The 24,850-nt window shown below is 38.2% G+C and overlaps 1 protein-coding gene and 1 pseudogene across 4 annotated transcripts in view; both read right to left on the bottom strand.

Annotated features, from left to right (window-relative positions):
- OXR1 (oxidation resistance 1) overlaps positions 1-24,850 on the bottom strand; it is a 433,246-nt gene that overhangs the window by 112,679 nt on the left and 295,717 nt on the right. Inside the window, exon 1 of one of the 4 annotated variants that reach the window (XM_045805806.2) lies at positions 11,383-12,296. The exons of the other annotated variants lie outside the window; for them this stretch is intronic. Within the exon in view, the coding sequence (XP_045661762.2) occupies positions 11,383-11,401 (19 nt within the window). The 5' untranslated portion in view covers positions 11,402-12,296. Of the gene's footprint in view, positions 1-11,382; positions 12,297-24,850 lie in introns of those variants that run through there. 4 annotated transcript variants of the gene reach the window in all.
- LOC123797998 (small nucleolar RNA SNORA62/SNORA6 family) lies at positions 16,129-16,275 on the bottom strand (annotated as a pseudogene).

The raw sequence follows: 24,850 nt of genomic DNA on the forward strand, positions 1-24,850 counted from the left end.
AATGCAACTGAAGTTTAAAACGTGCCGAGGGCTACTCTTCTTTCACAGTATCAGAAGCTAGATAACTCAGGACCACTCTCTCGCTCATGTACCAGCATTGGAATATAAACCTTAAGAAATGTATGAGAAACCAGGTTTTCTTTTGAAATAGCACCCTTTTTATTCTGAATATTTCCCTTTCTACACGTGCTCTGATCCAATTTTGCTTAACAAGACATGCTTTATCAGAGTGGCCTTGATTTCAGTTGTTTGCATAACAGGTATTTGTACTTTGAGATACATGTTGTTGATAGCATGACAGAGAACTATCTGGAGAAGAGAGTCAAGATATAAAGAAGACAAAGAGTTCCAGCAATTTATATTTTTCAGGATTTGCAATTGTAAAATGATAAAAGCTAAATGTGTGCTAGCCCTTTAAAAAAGTCATTGAACAAATTAACATCATGTCGCATTTAAAATATGTTAATCATATATTTAAAAATTGGTTTGAAATATTATGAGGAAAGTTAGAAACTGTAAGTGTTCTAAAGAATTTTCAAAATTATACAGTATTAAATTTATTTAGTGTGTTTGAAACAGAAAAATATCACAACACTAGTGAGTAACTACGAGATCTTTTTGTGAAGTTTAAGACTTGGTGGTAGTGGTTGTTTTTTTATTACAAGAATCTACAGTGTTAAACTGGAAGATCAGCTTTGAGACTTGGAATAAAAAGTGGAGGAAAAAACCATTCTTAAATACTATCACAAATTTAATCAATGTGTAAGAGTTTAAAAAAAACAAGAAAATTAGATACATACATACATTTATTTATTTATTTATTTATTTATTTATTTATTTATTTATATTTGAGAGCAAGGAAGAGAGAAAGAGTGCAGGAGAGAGCAGGGAGAGGGGCGGGGGGGGGGTGGGGAGAGGGACAAGCTGACTCAGCCCTGAGCATAGAGCCCTATGCAGATCTTGATCTCATCACCCTGACGTTGTGACCTGGGCTGAAATCAAGAGTGCACATTTAACTGACTGAGCCACCCAGGTGCCCCCCAAATTAGATACTTTTAAATTTAAAAAATTACAACCAAGATTAATCATCCAAATAGAAAAAAATGTTAAGGAACCACAAGGCCAAAGCAAAAATAAGCAAATTAATTTAAAAATATGAATATGCAACTAATGAATCGTTGAACATTACATCAAAAATTAATGATGTACCATATGCTGGCTAATGAACATAATAATAAAAAATAAAAATAAAAAATAAAATACAAATAAAATAAATATGAAAAATGACTGAATTAAAAGCAAAAAGCCACCTAACTTCAATCACAGCCATGTCATACAGAGAATGACAGTTGTATAAATCCCACAGGCAAAAAGGAGGAATGACTAGTTTTAAAAAAGTGATTTCAAAAGCACCTTAATTTAACCATCAAAAGCTATAAAAGGTAAAAAAGGCCTTTTTAGGGGCACCTGGGTGGCTCAGTCAGTTGTGTCTGACTCTTGACTTCAGCTCTGGTCATGATCTCAGGGTCATGAGATCAAGCCCCATGTCCGGCTCCGCTTAGAGCGGAGTCTGCTTGGGATTCTCTCTCCCTCTCCCTCTCCCCCTCCCCTTACACTCTCTCTCCCCCAATAAATAAGTAAATACATACATAAATAAATACATAAAATTTTTTAAAAAATTAAAAAGATCTTTTTAGTTAATAGTCTGAGACAGTAAATGTCATACCTCTACTGAATAATTTAATTTTGAAAATTAAATAACAGAAATGTGGTTAACTCCATAACCCTGACTTGCCTCTAATAAGTAAGCTTGATAGCTTCAACCCTGAGATATTTCCCATATGTCTAGATTGATTTTTCATTTAAAAATTTTTTCCTTGTAAGAAGTTATGTGGCAACACAGACATACAACCCCCCCAAATAAAACCCTGAACAGACTAAGATAGTACTTCATGATAGAAAAGAATTTTTTAATCCTGAAAATTATAGCTAGATTAGCATTTGAAAATATATGAACTTAAATGAGATTTCAAGCATAGAGAAAAGAAAAAGGTATGCATGCATTAAATATAACTAATTCCTGTAATAAACCTACAAATAATCTAAATCCTTTCATGATAAAGTAAGCATATGAAAAAATAGAAGAATATAGTTCAATCTCAAAAAAATTTTAAGTGTCACATGTCACGTCACTTCAGCAAGCTAGGGAAACATTGCTGATGACACGGTACAGGATTACCTCGGTGACCAAGGCCGGGGAGGCTAAGAGACCTAACCTGTGATTAACTGGAGTTCAGGTTGTCAGCATCTCTCACTGGACTAATCGACTATCCTATTTTCTGAAAATTCCTGTTCCAGAAAGAACTATTTAAAATCTGACAGGGAACATCATATGATGATGCATCAACTAGCCATCTAGTAGCATCAGTGATGTGGCTAAATGAAGAGTGTAGATCCTTGCTTTCCACTCCTGTGCCGGTAGAGTGAATTTATTCATCATACCAGCTCTTTTTGTTTTTCTTTTTCTCGGCAATGATGAGCCCTGAGTTATACTGAAACCCTAAGCTCATTTCAAATCTGGCTAAAAGACAGTTTTGACTTTTGGCAATTCTGATGAAGCATGGGGAATCAGGACGAGCATGTGTGTGGTGGGGACAGGGCGTTGTAGGTCTCTCTAGCAAGTACATAACATTTACATACTATCTTTTCCTCACCTGTAAAATGTCAATAACCTTAGTCCTACCTACTTCATGTTAGGGGACTTCATGTGCAATTAGGATGTATATTCAAAGTCTTGTTTTTTAAAGATTTTATTTATTTATTTGACAGAGAGAGAGTGAGGGCGCACAAGAAGGGGGAGCAGCAGGCAGAGGGAGAAGCAGGGGATTCAATCCCAGGACCCTGAGATCATGACCTGAGCCAAAGGCATACGCCTAACCAACTGAGCCACTCAGGCGTCCCTGTTAAAGGTCTTTATAGATCATGCAGTGCAGAGTAAATTCAAGTAATTCTCTATCAGAAATAGTAGATTTATAATTGAGACACGAGTAAAGAGGAATAACAATTCCAGTGCTCACAGGCAGAAGTGAAGGCTAATTATGAGTGTACATCAAGTCACTGGCTAATTCTGAGACCTCATTTTGTCACTGTTACCACTCTCTCCAGTCATACTGGTATTCTTTGTGTTTCTTGAACCAAACTCGTTTTCACCCCCCAATATTTGCACTTACTGTCATCTCTCTACATGGTTAGCTACTCTCCTGGATCCTTGCATGGCTTCTCATCATTTGGGTTTCAACTTTAATGATACCTTCTCAAAAATGCCCCCTTCGATATCCAAGATCATTGTGCCATTGCCCCACCCCACTCCAATCTCATGTGATTATTATTTTCTTTTTTAACATATATTATCAAAATATCTTATTTCTTCTTTTAGTTGTTCATGGATAAAGTCACCACTCTGTAAGAGCACTGTGCCCTTTTTTGGAAGGAGGACCTGAGTGACCAAGCAGTCTGTCACTAGCGAGATCAAACAGCCAGCATTCTGGATGACAGGAAGTTCATAGTGACCTTGTCAAATCAGAGAAATGATCAGCTAGAAACCTGACTTTCCCAGAGGAACGAGGTGGGGAAAGAAAACACACAAGGACAAAAAACACTAAACAGACTCAGGATAAATTGCCTTTTTTTTTCTTTGCCCTTTCATATATAAGATGTTGGAAATGGCATAACATATTAAGCAAAAATAACCGTTTAGAGAATAGAATTTCTTGTTCTTGTTTGTCAGTACCCTGCAACCTGAATCCTAGGAAAAATAGATTAAAGTAGCCTGAATAGATGAAATTGACAATTTTCCATATGATGAATTTGGATAAATAAAGACATTCTCTTAAAAATTAAATTAAAAATGTGTGCACTTATTGTTCAAATAACTCATTTGCCTATAATTTCCATTCTATAGCATATGGAATGTTATTTTAAAATATTCTCTCTTAGTCTCATCCTCTAAGGCACATTTATTTGTTGGCATTCCTCAACATCCTCTTTTCAAAAAAAGTGTCTTTTTTTTTTTTTTAAAGTAAGCTCTATGCCTAATGTGGGGCTCGAACTCATGACCCCAAGATCAAGAGTTGTGCATTCTATTGACTGAGCCAGCCATGCACCCCTGTCTTCACTTCTGAGACACCTAATTACCTTCTACTCACTATTTATATACCTTCCCCACAACTCAGTCTCCAAGGCCCTGCTTTCAGCTTTCAGCAGATCTCTATTTGGTGTTTCTTCTTCTAAATTCCAGTGCAGAATTATATAACACCCTGCTGTGACACTTAAACAAGTACATGATTACAACTGTGTATGTGCCTGTCTCAGATTCTACTCGTATTACCAAGTATGTAGTCCCAGTGCTCAGTATTACAAAGCACAGCAGGCATTCAATACATGTTTTCGTTTTATACTTTTCATAGTGCTAACATCTGTTTTAACCATTGCCCATACGTTACTTTATTGCTACTGTTTGAATGTCAACACGGGTGGGATTGGGGGCATTTGTTTTTATATATATATATATATATTTTTTAAAGATTTTATTTATTTATGTGACAGAGATAGAGACAGCCAGTGAGACAGGGAACACAAGCAGGTGAGTGAGAGAGGAAGAAGCAGGCTCCCAGCGGAGGAGCCCGATGTGGGACTCGATCCCGGAACGCCGGGATCACGCCCTGAGCTGAAGGCAGACGCTTTAACGACTGCGCTACCCAGGCGCCCCTGTTTTTATATTTTTTGATGGTAAAAACTCAGACTTTCTTTTAGGAAAAAAAATCCTCAAGGGATGGAGTAAAGAGGCTTTGCTGTGTCAATTTTTCATTTAACTGGAAGGAAAGTGTATTGAAGAAAATCCCAGAAAATGGATGAATCTTTATATAGTTCTATTTTTCCAATTAATTTACTCAGTCATGTAAATAAGAACCATAGAGTGGTTTGAACACAGACTTTGGAGCCAGGGCCTTAGGTCTGAGTTGTGGCTCTGACAGTGGCTAAGCTGATTTGACCTTAGGCAAATTTCTTAGTCTTTCTGTGCCTTAACTTTCTCATTTGTAAAATGCGGGTAATAATTGTACCTAATGTACAGAGTTGATCTGAAGATATATTCAACAAATATTTATTTAGGATGTATTACCTACTAGGCTCTGCTCTTGATATGAGCTATCAAACATGAAAAAAAGGACAAAAGTTCCTTCTTCATAGGGTTGCATTCTAGTTAGCATAATAAACAAATACACATAGATGTGGTAGTGATAAGAGCTAAGGAAGAAAAAAAAAGAGGGAAGAGAAGTAGGGGGACATGAGCTGTTGAGGAACAGGTGGGATTTGAAATTGTAGGCAGGATGGCCAGGGAAGGTCACCAGATAAAGAAAATGAGGGTACTGGCAGCATCAGTCTCTATGGGGGCAGCCTGGAAGGCAGAGGGAACAGTAATTGCAAAAACCTTGAGAAAGAAGCATGTCTGGTAGGTTCAAGGGACCAATGTAGTTGAAGCGGAGTAAACAAGGAGGAAATTAGAGGCAATAGGTGTGTATGTGTGTGGTGCACACTTGTGCCCGTGCAGGGGGGTGATCAGTGATCAGATGGGGCCCTGGATGCTGCAATGGCAACTTCAGCTTCTGATGAGAAATAGGAGCCCCTGAAGGGGTTAGGTCCAGGAATGAAAGAATGAGATGCATGTCTTAGCACATTCCTCCAGCTCAGCAGTCTTACTGAAAGCTGACTGGCTGGGAGTGGGATAAGAGGAGGGGGAACAGCGTGTTGGGAGGTTTTGCAGGGGAGAGCAAAAGCAGGGGGAAGGAGACCAGTCAGAAGAAGGTACTAGTTAGACTGCAATGGCAGTCAAAAGATGATGGAGTGTGGAACCAGGAGGAAGCAGTGCAGGTGCTAAGAACTGGGCGGATTCAGGATCTATATTGAGAATACAGCCAATAGGATATCTGGGCTGATAAGATACAAAGTGGGAGAGGAAAAAGAAGAGTCTAGAATTCCACCAGTATTTCTTGGCCTAAACGTCTAGAAAAATGGTGCTTCCATGAACTGAAATAAGCTAATATAGCTTAATGTATGATTCTTAACCATTATGCTAAAATGTATTAACACGTTAATTAGTTAACATATGTAAAGCACTTAGTATAGTACTTAATACCAAGTCACTCCTATGTTGACATTTGCTGTTATTATGAATAAATTGAGATGGGAAAAATTTAAAATCCCATTATATAAAAATTTTAAATCCCAGTATATATCTCATTTAATGAAGGGAAAATGTTCATGTTAGAGTTACAACTTTTGGTCTTTGGAAATCAAGTGACTGAGGGGCACCTAGGTGGCTCAGTCACTTAAGTGTCTGCCTTCGGCTCAGGTCATGATCCCAGGACCCTGGGATTAAATACCGCATTGGGCTCCCTCTGCTTCTCCCTCTGCCTGCTGCTCCCCCTGCTTGTGCTCCTGCACTCTCTCTCTCTCTCTGACAAATAAATAAAATCTTTTTAAAAAAGTGATTGAAATGAGAAATTGGAAGATCTCCATTGGCAGAAACAGTATAGGAAACGTGATTTTCAAGTAATGACCAAATTCCGTCTTCTTCAATTCCCCTTTGCACCTGCAAACGCCTTTAATACCGTGACTCTTTCTGTTCTTTACTCTTGAAAGTATCCCTATCCTCAAAAACAACAACAACAACAACAACAACAACAACACACACACACACACATTACCTTTTAAAAACAGTCTGTGTTTTACACTCACTATAGCAATGGAATTTACATTAAGAAGTACTATTGTAAGTACCGTTGAAGTACCCTGTGTTTTGAAGAAACAGCAATGACATTTATTTTTTTACTATTATGTTCTTGAAATTGTGAAAGCCAATACAATGAAAGTGTTAGAGAATGCCGAAGTGCATGCAAATATCCTAACCAGTGTAAACCTAAAACGCTTTTGGTTTTCATGCAATGAATTTCCCTTCATTAAATGTTTGTCCATGGAGTTCATTTCTCATTGGTGAATTGTAGATGGAATTTCAAACTGAAAATATTTGACGTCTTTTTTATGGCAGGAAAAGACCCTGACTATGGAAATAACTATGTGACTAATCCTATTTGGTTCATTGATTTTGTATCATTCCCCCTTCAAGAATATCTGGAACAAGAGAGTGGGACCCCTTCCACAATTACTATTAGGATCTGTAGTGTTTGTCCCAGCGGGCATTAGCTTTTACCTATAATTCTCTTTCTGTGGAAGGTAAAGCTCTATTAATTTTATGCTGATGTGCAAATTCCATTTTAGTTTAAATCTTCACGTATAACAGGGCCTGGTAAATAAATAACATCGGGGACCAACAAACAGACAACGAATTAAGGTCTGGTTGCTTTGACTAGACCAAGAAACTAAAACAGACAAATGCAGAAAGCAAGTAATAACTGCTGGCAACCACCCCACCCACCTCCACCGTGTTTTCCTCTGAAAGTCAGGGGCATTAAACAAAATTCTTTGTCATACAATGATTCCAAAATCCACTGTCAAACATACTTACATTATGTTATTTTTTTCTGAAGCCAAAGCCTTACAGTAATTTACAAATCGATTTGTCCCTTAAGTGGAAGGAACAAAGATAGGACAGGAATTTGGGAATCTAAGTAACCTCTTTTATTTTTAATGTCACGGAGGTGCTGTGGGCTGTGGTTCTGCTAATTCAATAAAGGATACAAGCTCTCTGAGACTGGCACACATTCAGCACTGGGATTCAAAATAACTAAGACTCTAATTGTTGGAAGTCCTCTGGAGAAAGCTTTCACAGTGCTCCTTGTGATTCAGTGAGTTAAGGGGTCCTATCATTATTTCCAATAATAATTAAAATGCAAAACTTACTCTCTTTAGTTTGGGGCAAATTCTTGAATTTCTCCTTCTTTCCTCTTTCTAACTTTCCATTTACACAGAATCTCATCTAAGAATGTTTTGTTTAATGTTGATGCTTAAAATTTATAATTGAACAGTACTTCATGGTTTATAAAGTACTCTCATATATATTTCATAATCAATATTTTTACTGGTTCAATTTTTTTCTTTTTTTTTTTTTTAAATTTTATTTTATTTTATTTTATTCTATTCGACAGAGATAGAGACAGCCAGCGATAGAGGGAACACAAGCAGGGGGAGTGGGAGAGGAAGAAGCAGGCTCCTAGGGGAGGAGCCTGATGTGGGGCTCGATCCCATAATGCAGGGATCACGCCCTGAGCCAGCTGAAGGCAGACGCTTAACCGCTGTGCCACCCAGGCGCCCCTCAATTTTTTTTCTTACAAATTGTCCTAACAATCCTATGATGAAGAAATTATTCATATTATTTCTGTTCTTTGGATGTATAATTTGAAGCTCTGAGAAAAACTACTGGATCCCTAAGAACTCATAGTTTTAAGGAGCAGAACCATAACTTGAACCTAAGTCTTTAGTTTTAAGAACTTGTACTCTTGGGGCGCCTGGGTCACTCAGCCATTAAGCGTCTGCCTTCAGCTCAGGTCATGATCCCAGGACCCTGGGATCAAGCCCACATTGGGCTCCCTGCTCCGCGGGAAGCCTGCTGCTTCCTCTCCCACTCCCCCTGCTTCTGTTCCCTCTCACTGCCTCTCTCTCTGTCAAATAAATAACTAAAATCTTAAAAAAAAACAAAACAAAAAAAAAAAACAAAAACTTGTACTCTTTCCATTTCATTACAGTTAAATTTTGGTAATTAATTTACTAATAAAATTCTCTGAGTATTTTCCAGAGGAGTTCAGTTGAGACAGTTGGTTCAAGAACAGGTAGAGTCACAGTGTGAGGGAATCAGGGTGGAGGAAGGTAGTGAGGAGAGACCAAAATTGGTTATGGATAAGCCACATAACAAAAAAAGAATACTTTAAAAATATTTGAATGTGAAATGCACGGTCTTTAGTATATTACACAAGTAATAGATCACTCTATATTTTTTTTTTAAAGATTTTATTTATTTATGTGACAGAGAGACAGCCAGCGAGAGAGGGAACACAGCAGGTGAGTGAGAGAGGAAGAAGCAGGCTCCCAGCAGAGGAGCCCGATGTGGGACTCGATCCCGGAACGCCGGGATCACGCCCTGAGCTGAAGGCAGACGCTTTAACGACTGCGCTACCCAGGCGCCCAGATCACTCTATATTTTTATTGCCATATTTCATCATATCTAAAACAGCATGTCTTATAAAATGCACCACCAAGAGAAAAAAAAGGAAAACAAAACCCTGCCAATTAAACCATCGTACACCATTAAGCATAAGATACTTTCAGATTTTAAAAAGCTAAAATGTGAAAGAAAAAAAAAAAAAAGGCCTATCTTAGAATCAAAGAAATACAGAAGTAGTAACTGCAGAGGGTATGGAAGTTCTCAAAATCAGTCATAACACAACCTCACTAGACAATCAATAAGCATATATTAAGTGCCCGTGGATGGGCACAATGAAGCAAAATGCATGGTCTAGGTGAAGAAGCTTAAGTGCTACACATGAAATATTAATTACCATCCTTCAGTTTCACAATGTTGACCACTGTTGAAGAAAACAGATCCACTTACGCAAAAAGATGTCTGAGTGTGCAAGTGTCAGAAGAGAAGGTAAAAGAGGGAGGAAGAAGGGGAGAGGAGGAAACAGTTGGGGGTGGGGACAATGGCTTAGAGGAGAGGTAGAAGAATGTAGGAGGGGTCTAGTTTAACCAGAAGCTTCACTGAAATTCAAAGGTGGTCTGAAACCTGTCTGCACTAGATCTCCTGATTATATAAACAATAATTGCCGTCCTGTTTGTGAAATGATAATTTAAAACAACAGCAGCTTTGAGAAAAGGTTGCCCACATTTTTATAACATCTATAGCTTCATGTCTAATACTGAAGATTTTTCCATTCCTCTGCATTGTTTAAATCATGAAGACAGAAAACTAGATAACTTTAATATATTTCTCAAATTTGAACTAAATATAATGATTAAATGTTGGGCAAGGCTTGGAAATCAAATTTTGTTATGACTGGTTATCAACTTCCCTGATGACTGAAAAGCTTTAGAATTTCTGATTAAAATTAAAAAGTTGCTTGAGCGGAAACTAATCATCTAAATATTTTACTTGGGCATTTTGCATCTATCATGATTACCATCACAAAATCTGTGTGCTGAACTGGAAAGATGAAATTAGATTGTTTCTAATTAAAAACATTTCTGTTTCTGTAATGAGAATCTCATACATAAACTGCCCTATACTGTGAAATAACTGCTTTTGAAATTACTCAAATAAAAAGAAAAGATACTCAACCTTTTAACTGTGCATTATGCTCGTAAATTTATTACTAATTTGAAAGAGATAATATCCTCAACATCATTAAGCCTCATGACCAAGTGGTAAACTATATTATACATTCTGGTGTTGTCATATAGTTGCTGTGATTGAGGGAAAACTAACCTAGTAATGGTAATTACTTCTTTGTGAAAGGCAAAATTATAAATAAATAATAATGCAGAGCAATTTCATTTTTAAAAGTCAATAATGAATTCCATCTGCTGCATGCCATTAAAAATCAAAGAGCTTACTTACACGCTTCAGATCTTTTTATATCTTTATTTCTTCTATTTAAAAGAACAGATTGATCCATCGATAATAATGTTATTTTGACTTGTTTGACCGAAACTTAAAAAAAAAAAAAAGATGAAAACCTCCTATTTCTCTCCTCATTTCTCTGGAGCCCAGAGAATTTAAAGGAATAAAATACTAAAGGAAAACAAAAACATTTAAGCAAACTGTTAAGAGGAGGGTTAGGAGAGACTAATGAAATGTATTACCAGCCTTTGAAAGGCAGAGCAGGGGTGATAAAATCTGAGCATGTGACTTGATCACTATTATTTCCCTAGCTGTGTGCAATTTTTCAGTTAAGGACAAGGTAAGACCATATGGAAACCTTACTGACAAATGATTTCCTGTGAATGAATGAAAAGAAGTCACTAACGACTTTGTTATAAATGGCCATTGGACATGAAAACAAACTCTCAATCACCATGTCTGAATCTATTTCTGAGAGTACCTCCTGATAGAATCGCACTTAGCAGCAGCACCTACAGCAAATCAGGGACCAAAAATGTGCATGCACAGAAAGTCTGTTTCATACCCTATATCAGATTTAGTATTTCAACAGAGTTTACCCCCTCCAGGCCTCCCCTACCAAACATTCTTTTCCTAGAGGCAGTAACCAACATATCCATATAGCTTATCTGGATTTTGAAAATATAACATAAAGTCAGCCTTATCTGATTTTCCAAAATGACGTGTTTAAAGTGGAGAGCACTCACACGTACCTTTGCGAGGGCAGAACATTTCTGAGGTCCTCCTCTCAAACCTATTCAGCCAGCAATATGCTGCTTTCAGGAAGAGAGGACAGGGATTGTGGTTCTCGTGCTTCCCTGGGTAATACAACACTTCCTCTCCAGGAGAGTGCCCTCTCCTCCCACCCGGTGCCTGACCCCTGGTGGCAGTGTGAGAGACTCAGAAGTTCTGTTTCTGCACAGAGGAAACTGTACCCGCCTTGTGACTGGGGACTTGATCTTGGCTCACTGAGCATTTTGGAAACAGTGCCAGAATGCTCTGCATAATATGTTACTAAGTTGACCCTACAAGTCTATCGTGGAGTGAGATAAAAGAACTCAGTATCTAACTTCTGTACAGTTTCTTATCATAAAGTAAATCAATGGCATGACCACCTTTAACGAATCTCTATTATTCAGTCTTAACAGCACTAACAGTAGATTGGAGAAGCTGGGTACTAACCTAGCTGGTGTTTGTGCCTTTATAGATTTTTAAATGCTGCTGCTCACTGTCTAAACCTGTTTGATCTTTTTCCCCCAGAACCTCCCACTGCGTCATGAGACAGTATACCTTATACTAATATTATACTATTACGGTTATTTCTTTCTGTATCTCTTCCCTTTTAGGACAAGGAGAGAGTCTGTCACAATATCCATCATGGTGCTGAACACTTAGCAATTGAGCGGATGGACAGGAGTCATAATAACTCTCTCCTTCCTACCTGACCCCCTCTTAATCCACATTCCCTGTTAGCTCTATGGAAGCAGACGGCAGCCTCGATAGCCTGACTCTCTCAGACTCCCTGCTCGTGTCCTTAAACTTCAGAATCCTGGAGAAGATTTTGGTGGACGCTTCTCTTTTATTCTCCCCTGTCTTCACACTTTTATGAGATCCTTCGATGCAGCTCACTGAGATCTACACATATAATTCTGATTTTATTTGGAGGTAGGAATCACAATCCTAGGGTGTAGAAAATGTCAGCTCAGATCCTTGCAAGTCCAAGGACTACTGGACACCAAGACAGGTGGGCTTCAGGGACAAGTTAAAAGATAGAAAGGACACTGAAAACTGTGTGCAGCATTAGCACATTGTAATGAACTGACAATGGTTATAAAGAAGGCACCGCTCATGTTACTACCAATTCAGAACAATGACACTCCATATCATAGCAAGAATACTAAGATTTTGAATGCAATACAGAACCTATAGCCTTTGCCAAGCTCTGACAGCTCCATAATAAACTATTCATTGCCTGGTGAAGCATCTCACCAAGCCAGTGATTTTTAGAGGGAAATGTTATAAACTGGCACTGTGATTCATTCTCAAATAAAATTAATGATGTCTCATCTTTTCTACGGAACTATTTTGTATCCACTACAAACTCTTTATCTGGCTCCTTTAAGAAGTCCAGCAGTATTCCTTATAAATGCTATTTGATAAGACAACCTATGTAAAACCTCTAGTAAAATTCTCGGCATTCTGCTACAAGTAGGGGCTTAATAGATATTAATTTCCATTTCTTTCCTTAATGACATGGCTGGCTTAAAGTAATGCTAATGATAACAGTGCCTTACATATGCTTAATGCTTTCTTATTTACAAAGTGCTTCAATTAATGCTCTCATGTTATGCACACAACCACACTAGGAGATGCTGCTTATTCTCAAAAGTTTTGCCGAGTTAGCTATGCAGAGAAAATTATTGACAGACTGTTTCCTTGCAGCTTTATACGGTGCACAAAAAGAGAGGGCAGAAGTGTTGTGACGATGCCCTGACGTTCATCTTCAAATATTTCAGCACAGCTGCAGACTCCCGGGGAAATAAGAACAGCAGGTAAAAATCAGGAAGGAATTGGCTCTTTTTAAAAGCAAGACTTCGTGTTAGAAGAAGAAACACACATACAAAAACCCTGGACAAAATATAAATGCATGGTTTTCAACATCTGTGGAATATGCAAAGGAGGGCTTTGACATTTTTATGTCTCACATAGATGGTAATGCTACCTATATTTGCATAATGTTTGAATATGAACAAGAAAGCTGCAAAAACACTTACACATTCATATCAAACACACTTGTGAACTGGGATATGACAGGTGCCTCTATAAGTAAATACATCTGTGTGCCATATCTATACAAGATATGTATTTCCCAATATTTTGTCATTTGCTCTTTCTTATTTGCTCTCATTAGGAATCTGATAGGAGTTAGACTTGACTCACTTGTCAGCTAAGTGTAGTTCTTTCAGGGTTTTGGAAGACAAACCAATCTTTTAATTGTGCTTAAACCTGTCCATTAGGCGCCTCATGAACAGTTTCCTATGAGTAGTACTGGCTCTTGGACATTCCTTTCTGCCCATCATCATCTTTGGGATCCAGGCTACTAAGAGGCTCTCATTTAAAAATGTTTCAAATGCTGTGATCAGCATTGCCACTGCTTCTACATCTCCTTTAGTTTTTATTCTAGATTCTTACTCTTAGTTTTTTCTCTATTTCCCCAGTTCACTTTTCATTTATTTTCTTTATATCTGTTACCACAGCAGGTAGATTAATCAATTTGTGATAATGTGATTTTATTTTATATTTTGAAAGCATTTAAAAATTTTATTATGGTAAGGACATTTAGCATGAGATCTATCCTCTTACAGAAATTTAAGTGTACAATATATTATTGTTGAGTATGAAAATAACTTGACTTTAAATGTCCACGTTTGTTGGTTTATTTTTATGACATGGAGAGATCTGCTTGATTACATAATTAGAGCTTGTTGAAAGTGAACTTTTTTTTTTTTTTTGGAAGATGGTAGAGAAAAGACCCTTTGCTAAAGGGTTATTCATGATAAAAACTCTTTCCAAGACTTGGGTAATTTTGGAATCATGTGACCTTCCTATTTATAGATGTTAATTGTTGGCAGGTAGGATTATAAAAGTACTTTTGCTAATATCACATTACAATGCCAAGGATACATTCTTAACCTGAGATATAAATTTTACTGGTAGTGTGTACCCTTTTCAAAATGCACTCTGCAGAAGACCAAGAACACTTTCCCTGGTCCAGAGAAAACTATTGCTTCTCTAGGAGAAAAGTTACTTATCAAGTGTTTAACTAATTTTTTTTTTTTTTTGAACAGAGGTGGTGTTCCTTTTTTTTTTTTTTTTAAAAAGATTTTATTTATCTGTTTGACAGAGAGAGACAGCCAGCGAGAGAGGGAACAGAAGCAGGGGGAGTGGGAGAGGAAGAAGCAGGCTCCCAGCGGAGGAACCTCATGTGGGTCTCGATCGGGATCACCCCCTGAGCCGAAGGCAGACGCTTAATGACTGAGCCACCCAGGTACCCCCAGAGGTGGTGTTCTTAAAAGTAATTCTGAAAACTCCTTATAGTACCACTTATCGTTCGATATGTAAAGGGTATTTTAAGTGTTAGGCTTCATGGAAAAGAAGTACCTGACACAATTCCTGTAAGTTTAGCATGCATAAAAATGCTCTCACAAAAGCAAATCACGGAGCTTGTATTTCCTGAGCACCCACGAGTTGAGGCAAGGCTGTGCTAAGCACGGGGGTTACTGTGCTGATTTAGCCGTCTGATAACACACGGCCTTTTACATTTTCTTCTTTCTTGTGAACATACTTTGAGACTAAAGAAAAGAAGTCTCTTATAGTTCTGTGCTTTTTCTCTTAGGAAAAATGCCACATATTAAGCACATTTTCCATTCTATTCTTCCCTCTGGTTACATTTCTCAGCAGTCCGTACTCAGGAGTCAGTGCGTACCTCCTGGTTTGTCTGGGTTACATCAGCTAATGCAAAGGTTGCAGACTGAAGAACAGTTAAGGCTCTGGAGCCAGTGTGCCTGGGTTCAAATCTCTGTTTCTCCACCTTCCAGACATGAGGTCTGAGATCAATTATCGACCTTTCCACCTCTCAGTTTTATCATCTGTGAAACCAGGAGTTTAATACTTCCTACCTCATAGGGCTGCTATAAGGATTAAAAGATTTAATACATACACACTACTTAGAACAGTACTTGGCCTGTAATAAGTATCAATAAATGCTAGCTTGTTAAATTATTATGAAGAGAGAGCTATAAAAGTATGTGTAGATATCTCACATATTGCCTACCATGTCAAGATAAGCCATGTTCATATAAGTCTTTATAATGCAAAAATTTCTTAGGATAAACTCTTCAAAACAAAGCCTGAATAAACAAACAAGCAAAAAAGTGGAATCAGACCTATATATACAGAGAACAAACATGGTGGCCAGAGGGGAGGAGAGTAGGGGGGATGGGCAAAATGGGTGAAGGGGAGTGGGAGCTACAGGCTTCCAGGTATGGAATGAATAAGTCATGGGGACAAAAGGCACAGCATAGGGAATATAGTCAATGATATTGTAACAGAGTTGCATAGTAACAGATGGTAGCTACACTTGTGAACGTAGCATATGTATGGAGTTGTTGAATGACTATGTTATACACCTGAGACTGTAACATCATGTGTGAACTATACTCAACATTTTTTTAAAAAAAACTTTTATTTCATATTTTTGTTTTACTTTTTTCTTAATTTTAATTCTAGTATAGTTAACATAGTGTTATATTATTTTCGGGTGTACAATATATTGATTTAACAATTCTATATATTACTCAGTGCTCATAACGTTAAATGTAGAGTTGTCCCCGCTCACCTCTCCTCTGGTAACCAACAGTTTGTTCTCTAGTTTTTGCTTTGTTTTGTTTTGTTTTCTTACTTGTAGTAACAATTACTATCAAACTTCACTCATTGGGCCAGAGACCCTTGTGATGTTAGTGAAAGACCTGCCCCTTGGGTAGCACACTACCTACACTTGTGAGTTCATCGGCCAGCCAAGTTTGTTCTCTATAATGGAATTCGTTTTTTGGTTTGTCTCTTTTTTCCCTCGTTTGTTTCTTAAATTCCACATATGAATGAGATCATATGGTATTTGTCTTTCTCTGACTTATTTCATTTAGCGTTATACCTTCTAGATCCATCCATGCTGTTGCAAATGAGAAGGTTTCGTAGTTTTTATGGCTGAGTAGTATTCCACGTCTTTATCCATCCATCTATCGTTGGACACTTGGTTTGCTTCCATAATTTGGCTATTATAAATAATGATGCAGTAAACATGGGGGGTGCATATGTCTTTTTAAATTAGTGTTTTCATATTCTAAAAAAAGCTTTTCTTAACTGATTCAGAAAATTAGAAATTATCAAGAGAAGAGATGCAGAAAAGAAATAAAAGAAAAAGTACAGATCATAGTGACAAATAAGTTTTAGGCTTGATTTCAAGATCCTATAAGAATGTCTATCGAAGAAAATGAACGGTTATACACATAACAAGCTATACAGTACATGAAAATTATAATACCCTAAAAGAAATACATTAAAGTTAATGTCTGATTAAATATCTACATCAATCAATGGTGCTTTGTAGACTAATACTATATATTTTTAACTTTTTACTTTATAAATTGTTATAATTATTAATTATAAAGTTTCACTGAATATGAATAATGTACCATAAGTATACTGTCATTTCCATATGATGTTCTGCTCCAGGTTCTCTTCTGCCCTTATTTATGTTTATTTCACTTGAAAAGAGTATGCTTATCAGAAAAAAGTTTTTTTCAGCCAAATGAAGACAATCTTTAGAATTATGGACATCAAGAAGGGGAAACAGCAAAGATCAAGTAGAAGAAAATGAAAGAGAAAAATGATGAAATGATTAGAGACTGATTAATAAGAAAAGGAAATGGAATACATATCATTTTAGAAAATAATTCAAGATCTTTCAGTCATGTAAATCAATCCTGGAAAAAAGCAGTTCTCTTGAAAAAATAGAATGAACATTTTTTTTGTTTGTATATATATATATATATATTTTTACCATACAAATGTATGTAAATTAAAATTATACTGTATTTGGTCTATTTAGGCCATGTGGCTAGAAACTCTTGTAAAAAATGGAATTCATGATTTTATTTTTTAAAACAATGTATTACACTTCCTGATAAAAGTCACTGCTACAGTACAAAAGCAAAATACTCTCCGTCACTATCTAAAGGCTAGAAAGGACCCTAGATTTCACCTAAGTTAATTTTGGAACAATCAGGAAAGAATAGGGGTGGAAAGGGGCAAAGAGAAGAGACTGGGGTGTCTAGGCTGTCTGACCAGCGATGCTAGTTTACACCGGACAAAGGCTTTGCTCCTGCTGTCACCTTTCTGATATCAACCGTCCAGTTCTCCAGGGTCTATCCAATTCTGGCCCAGTAATTCTCAGGGCAACATCTTTGCACTTGAGAGACTCCCTCGTGTTGTCCTTGGTCCTCAATATCCCCTTTTCCCCCCAAAATGCATGCAGTCCAGTTTGTGTTCTCAGTCTAAGGACAAAATCATGAGGACAATTAAAATTGATACCCAGACTAAATTAGACCTGACAGAGTGGATTCACTGCTCACCATCACAGGATCTGGCCCTAACAACTCCCTTCCATCCTTATCCTCTAGCTCACTCGGAGTGACACACTCAGGCCTCTTGGCTGTTCCTTGAACACACCAAGCATGCTCCTGGCCTACGGCCTTTGTGCTTGAGGTTCTCCTTTTCTTAGAATGTTCTTCCCAGACATTGGCCTGACTTTGCTTCGTCATTATATTTAGGTCTCTGTTCATATACCTCTTCACTAGAGAGGGCTTCCCTGACACAAGTACCCAAAGGAAGCACCCCATATATGCTTTCCTTTCCTGACATTTACCACTAACTGACATCATGTATTTCTATGTTTCTGAATAGTCACCCCCACTAGAATTTAAGCTCTAAGAATGTTCAAGTCCTCGCATCCAAAACGCTCTCTGGAACATTGTAGGAGGTCAATAAATATCTGTCCAATGACCCAACCAGAAGTTTCTAGGCATATAACAGGTGTTCAATGAGTATCTGTGGAAAACCTTGACTGAATGAATAGGTAAACACTTTATGCTAGTTTCAAAAACATAGTCATAATAATCCAATTTTTTTGTTATTTTGATTTTAATTTTGATTTGATCAGATCAGACTTGGAGTGTCATGAATGTTCTCTAGGGGAATGTCATTTAAGTTGAGATTTAAAGGAAGAATAAATCAGGCAAATAGGATTATGTGTTCAACAAGTAGTTGTAAGTGGGGGAAAAGGAAACTAAGTCTCAGAGCAGAGAGACTAACATGGACAAAGACTTGGCAGCTAGAGAAAGCCTCAGCTGAGAGTGAAGTGTGAAAGTAGCACGGTAAGGTAGAGGGCAAGGTAAATTCGGGCAAAGAGAGAGGAGATGTAAGATGAGAGAAATAAACAAGAACCAGTGCCTTCATGTGCCTTGTCAATTATACTGAGATCTCGATTTTAATCTGAGGGCAACAGGGAGACACGTAGGCTTTTAAGCAGAGCATTAAGAGATGTGAACTTTAAGAAATTATCCACAATATAGGAGATGGATTGGAGGGGGACACATCATGAATGCAAAAGACCACCTGGGAGGTGATGATTATAATCCACTGTGATACTGAAGGTGAATGCAGTGAGGACGGAAAGAGTAGATCCACTAAAGAGACTTTTCAGTATTATAGGATAGAACAGGATTCCTTGAGTGATTGTAGCTGTGTTGTGCTGGTGGGGGAGATGTAGTACGGGAGGTAGAGGAAAGAATCTAGTTTGGTAAGAGAGAACAAGGAAGCAACTCAGGTTAAAGGGGGACCTTATAAAACCAATTGTAGAAAGGTTGATTTTGAGATATCTGTGGAATATCCTAATGGATATGCTTAGTAAAGAGTTGAATTTATAGGTCTATTGTTAATTATAATCTTTCTGGCTTGAAATTTAGATTCAAGCATCATTTGTTCATAGATGTGAATTAATATTGCTTAGGATAAACGTATTCTCACTATTCTTTATCTATATTCAACTACCAATGATATTTATCCCATTTCTTTTACATTTTTCTTTCTTTCTGTGATGTTCATGTGTACACACACACACACACACACACATACACACAACGTGTATATTTGCTGAACCATCTGAGGGTAAGTTACATACATCATGGCCCTTTGACCCTAAATGCTTATGTATACTTCCCATGAATATAGATGTTTTTTACATGACACGGAGCTGTTCTGTCAATTTCACATTGACATAATACTCTTATATGATCTGATGTCTGTATTCAAATTTTGACTACTGACCCAATAATGACTCCACACAGCATTATTAATTCTCAAGTAAAGGTCAATTTCTTCTGCTATGTTTAGCTTTCACAATTACACAAAAATCTAAGAACCACATTCAAGTAGTTGATTTTGTTTGCATTTTCGTACCTATAAAAGAAATAATAAGGTTTGAAAGGATATTTCCCTATATCACTAAAGTCCATTTCTTACAGCTTTTTATTTTTTTAAATATTTTATTTGTGTATTTGAGAGCGTGAGTGCACGTGAGAGACAGACAGCAAGCACTCGAGAGGGAGAGAGGGAGAGGGAGAGGGAGAGAGGGAGAGGGAGAGGGAGAAAATTGAGAGGGAGAGGGAGAAGCAGACTCCCCACTGAGAAGGAAGCCCAACATGGGGCTCAATCCCAGGACCCCAGGATCATGACCTGAGCTGAAGGCAGATGCTTAACTTAATGAGCCACCCAGGCGCCCCATTTCTTAGAGCTTTCCTATTCTATGGTTCTATCATCAGAAAAGGGAAAAGGCCACCATATGAATAAAAAAGAGTTGCCCAAATTGTCCTCGTCTGTATAGTATTTGATTTGATACTTTTAATAAATAAACAATAAAGCTTAATGTGCCAGACAACATTCTTCCTATTACTAAGATCACCTAGCTTGAGTTATATTATTTTTTTTTCTCTTCAGGAAAGTAACCAATTAGGAAAGGATGAAGCATAGTGGTGGATGGGGTACAAAGTCTATTCATAGAGTATTATTTATAATTAAGGTCACCTTTAAGAAGTATCGAAATTAGCTAGAGCTAATTCACTAGGTTGTCACTAAGAGTTCAGAGTAGGACAACACAAACCATCAGCATTCCAAACCTAGCATGACCAGAGTGGCACAATGAGAGGCTTTATTTATAGGAATCCTTTGCACCCACTTACAAAGTTGCTAAACTGGTTTCTGTTTCCTTTGTGGGTGTTTTGGTAAAAGAAGAAAAGCATGCTTTGGCTTGTCACTGAGAGTTGATCTCTAATGGAAAGGGAACAGACTTATCAGGATTATTTAATTCCACAAGTGCCCTAATTTAACATGGGTAAAAGCCACCCACTCATGGACAAATGCCCTCCTTCTCACACTACCTCTCTTTTTATGTAGATATAAGAAATCCACCATGGATTAATCTGCAAGCCATGTCGAAGGCAGAGGTTTGACAAGTCCTAGATCTTTGATTAAAAAAGTAATAATAATACATATAGCAGTCCTTAGCTGTCCACAGAAACCACCACCTAGATGACCAAACTATGATATGTTTGTCATTAGGCTACTGGAAGATTTGCCACTAAAATACATGAACTGCAGCAAGCCTTCAGAAAACACATGCCTTAGCAACCAAGTCAAATGGCGGGGCTCCAGGGTAGTGGTAGAACTAGGGGCTTTGAAATCTGATATGTCTGAGTTTGAAGTCTCTCTGTCAGTGACTGTATAGCTTTGGCTGAGTCATACAAAGCCCTCTAGCCTCCGACTGCCTCACCAGTGAAAAAGGAGAAATAACACCAACACCTACGTGGCGGGGTATTACATTAGGATTAAATGAGATAATACGCGTAAAATGTCTAAGGACAATTCTGCCAAATGGTAGGTGCTTAAAAAGAATTCCCTGAGCTCTCGGTATGCTGACAAAGCTGGATTTAATACAAAGCAGGATTGCTTTAAGGCCGAAGGTATGGAAAGGAGGGACCTGAGGCTTCCTGGGGCGGGAGGCACAAATCAGCGAAGGAAGGAACGCTTGACAGTTAGGAGGCTCTGCCTATAGTCCTGACAAGGGCACCAGACGCTTGAACTTGGAGAGCACTTGTGAGGGTGGGAAGGAGTCCGTGTTCATGTGCTCGTGCCAGGAAGAGCAGGGCCGCCCTGGCAACCAGCAGGGACGAACGATGTTTTGAGTCAAAAACGGTCACTTGAATTCTGGAGATATTTTCCGGGACACACAGAAGATTAAGGAGGAGTTTCCCAGTTTGAGCCGGACATGCGGTGCTTTAGGTTTGACAGAAAGTTCTACCTGGGGGGAGTCGGCTACGTATAGGTGAGTTGATACCCTCGCATTTGAAAGTATCCTCAAGAAAGAAGTGTAGTGAGAGGGGCGCCTGGGTACAGCGGTTAAGCGTCTGCCTTCGGCTCAGGGCGTGATCCTGGCGTTGTGGGATCGAGCCCCACGTCAGGCTCCTCCGCTATGAGCCTGCTTCTTCCTCTCCCACTCCCCCTGCTTGTGTTCCCTCTCTCGCTGGCTGTCTCTATCTCTGTCAAATAAATAAATATAAATAAAATCTTTAAAAAAAAAAAAAAAGAAGCGTAGTGAGAGAACAGGAAAGCTGTAGACCATGTGTATTTAGGTCAGACCTAACAACCCTGTTCTTTATTTTACAGCTTTAAAGGCAGAGTGCCAAAACTACTGTTTGTGAAAGGTACTGAGATGCAGCGTGGGAGGGCTTTGTGCTTATCTGGTTTTCTGGGACATTGGTCAGTTGGCATACTCTTTAACAACAAAAACCATTCAGAGAGGGTTGCTTCCTTTTTGCGGGGTTAAGAATAGCAAAAACTAACACACCCCCTGTGTGTTTACTTAGTGACAGGTACTCTGCTGTGGCAGGCAGAACAAATAACCCCTAAAAGTGTCCCTGTCCTAATCCCTGGAAGCTGTGAACATGTGACCTTACTTACATGGCAAAGAGGAATTAATTAAGGTTGCCAATTAGTTGGCCTTGAGACAGGAAATTATCCTGATGGGACCGGTGTGATCACAGGGGTTCTCATAAGTAGAGAAGGGAGACTGGAGAGTCGGTGGCTGAGTGAGGGGCTATGAGAAAGACTTGACTGGCCGCTGCTGGCTTGGAAGACGGCTGGGGGCCTCTCCAAGCTAGAAAAGGCAAGAAAATGGATCCTTCCCTAGAGTCTCCAGAAAGAAAAGCGGCCCTACCCACATGCTGACGTTAGCCTTGTGAGATGCCTTTTGGACCAGTACTATAAGATAATAAATTTATGTTGTTTTAAGCCACTCACTTTTTGGTAATTTGTTACAACTGCTATCGGGAAACCAATACATCTGCTAAATACTTTACATGGAGCCTCTGAGGCAGGACCTATTTTTAATCCCATTTTAGAGAAAATTAAAAAGAAGTCCTTAAGAAGCTTAGAGAGGTCCTACTCTGATGTGATACGAAAGCCCATGCTCTTAACCACTATTTTCTCACCCTCCAAATTCTTCCAAAAGATCTGGAGAGGGGCCTCAAGTTATCATCTTCCTCTCTTCTAGAAAGTTCCTCAGTATAGTTCTACTCATTCAAAGGTACTTATGTCATGGTATAATGGCACAAGAATGGATTATAATCACACCTAATAAAAACAATAGGAATCTTTTCTTGTTAGGATGACTAGTTTGTAGTGGTTGCTTTCAACCAGGAAATAAAAAGGGCCTTATCACAAATAACTAATCTCCATTCCTCGAAGCTCAGTGTTTATGTCATTTCAACCTAAATGAGAAGTAGGGCATATGGACGGGGTTTTTAGCAAGCCCTTGCTCACAGCATTAAATCCTAGCTCTTTCTGTCCTGGCTCCTCCCCGTGCAGAAGGTGGCTGGCTCAGTTACAACAGGCTATTAGGTAAGCCTCGGCTGAGTGGGAGAAGGAAGAACATCTGACCTGTACAAATAGACCGCAGACAAGAAACCGGATCAGTAATGCTGAAAGGCAGCCATACCTTACCCTTGTGTTTTAATTCCTGTAGTTTTAATTCGATAAATAATCTTTAAAATTTTGGTTTTCAAATGCAAAATATTACAGATTGTTTCTTTATGAATTGTACAGTAAACTCTTCTAAAAGCTTGCCTTCCCCAAATAAATCTTTTCCTCACACCCCTTCAGCACAAGGGAACGATTTTACCCTGGTGCAAATTAAAAGTCCCAGGATCTCACCTTCTTCAGCTTGTAAGATTCCAGGAAATCTAAGCCAAAGAGAGCATTCTGTAGTGTTTCACCTATTAACTGACTCTAATCTGATGTGGCTTTTTATCCAGAATGACATCCTGTGGTACCTCAAATGCTTTGTGCAAAGAGATGTAGGGACACAGGCCATACATGTGTACACAGGCCACACATACATACACTCACATGCTTGTGCACATATAAAAGCAGCTTCAATCCTTTCTGAAATGCTTCTTTCCTGGTATAATCTTCAGGCATATTACGTAAACTTTTTGAGAACCATTCTGAAAACAAGAAAAACTTACGTAACAATTATCAAATACTAGGCATGTCTTCCATGTTATTCCAAAGAGCTGTACAAGCACTTCTTAATCTGCTGTGTGCTGGAAAGGCAAGAGACAGTTTTATTCAATAAAACCCTCCCTCTTTTCTCTTTGTCCCTGGCTTAAAATCATGCAATCAACACTTTAGTAAAGAAACTGAGTTTTGCTACTGCTTAAATTTCTGCATCTGTACAAGGAAAACACATGGATGAATTCAAAAGCAGTGATTTCTAATGCTACAAGTCTTACTAAGAACAATACTCATAGAATTTCAAAGAAAACCAAAAACTAATACCATATCTAATTTGGTGGTTATCGACAATACTGTATATGACAGAAAATGAAAAGTTGGTATCTAAGCATTTTTAAAGTTCATATAAATATGCAGAGTAAATATGCAGATTGTGTTCCCTGTTAAAAGATGGTACAGATGAACATATGTTCCCATGAACATAGGGCACTCTCTCTCCGTTACTAGCAATGCCTTGTCCTGAGACAGCCATATTTTCCTGTTTTGCAGTTATTCGCTATTAACAGCCTATGTTTTTCATATAACTGGGTAGTAAGCAAATCTTACAGGAAGACAATAAATTCAGGAAGGGAAGCACACTTGTGGGAGTCAAATATTTTGGCTCTAAAATGAACTAGCTGAATACACCTTAGATAAGTCTTTTAAATTAAATTTAGTAAGATCGCTTCCTGATCTACCATCTATTTTAGCAATATAATTAACCAAACTAATCAAATAAATTTATTAATCAGCACCACCTATAACAGAATAACTGTATTCCATTTGGAATGACCAATGAATGATAATGTCACCACATGGAGTACCAGTTTACATAAGGGCGATTTTTTTTCTTAAAGAATCATTTATTCATTCGGGGGGGGGGGAGAGATGTGTGAGTGGGGGGAAGGGAAGAGGGAGAGAATCTTCAAACAGACCCTTCCCCCCACTGAGTGTGGA

This window comes from Ursus americanus, chromosome 9 (assembly GCF_024610735.1).
Source record: "Ursus americanus isolate L20-20 chromosome 9, mUrsAme1.1.p, whole genome shotgun sequence".
Classification (NCBI taxonomy): domain Eukaryota; kingdom Metazoa; phylum Chordata; class Mammalia; order Carnivora; family Ursidae; genus Ursus; species Ursus americanus.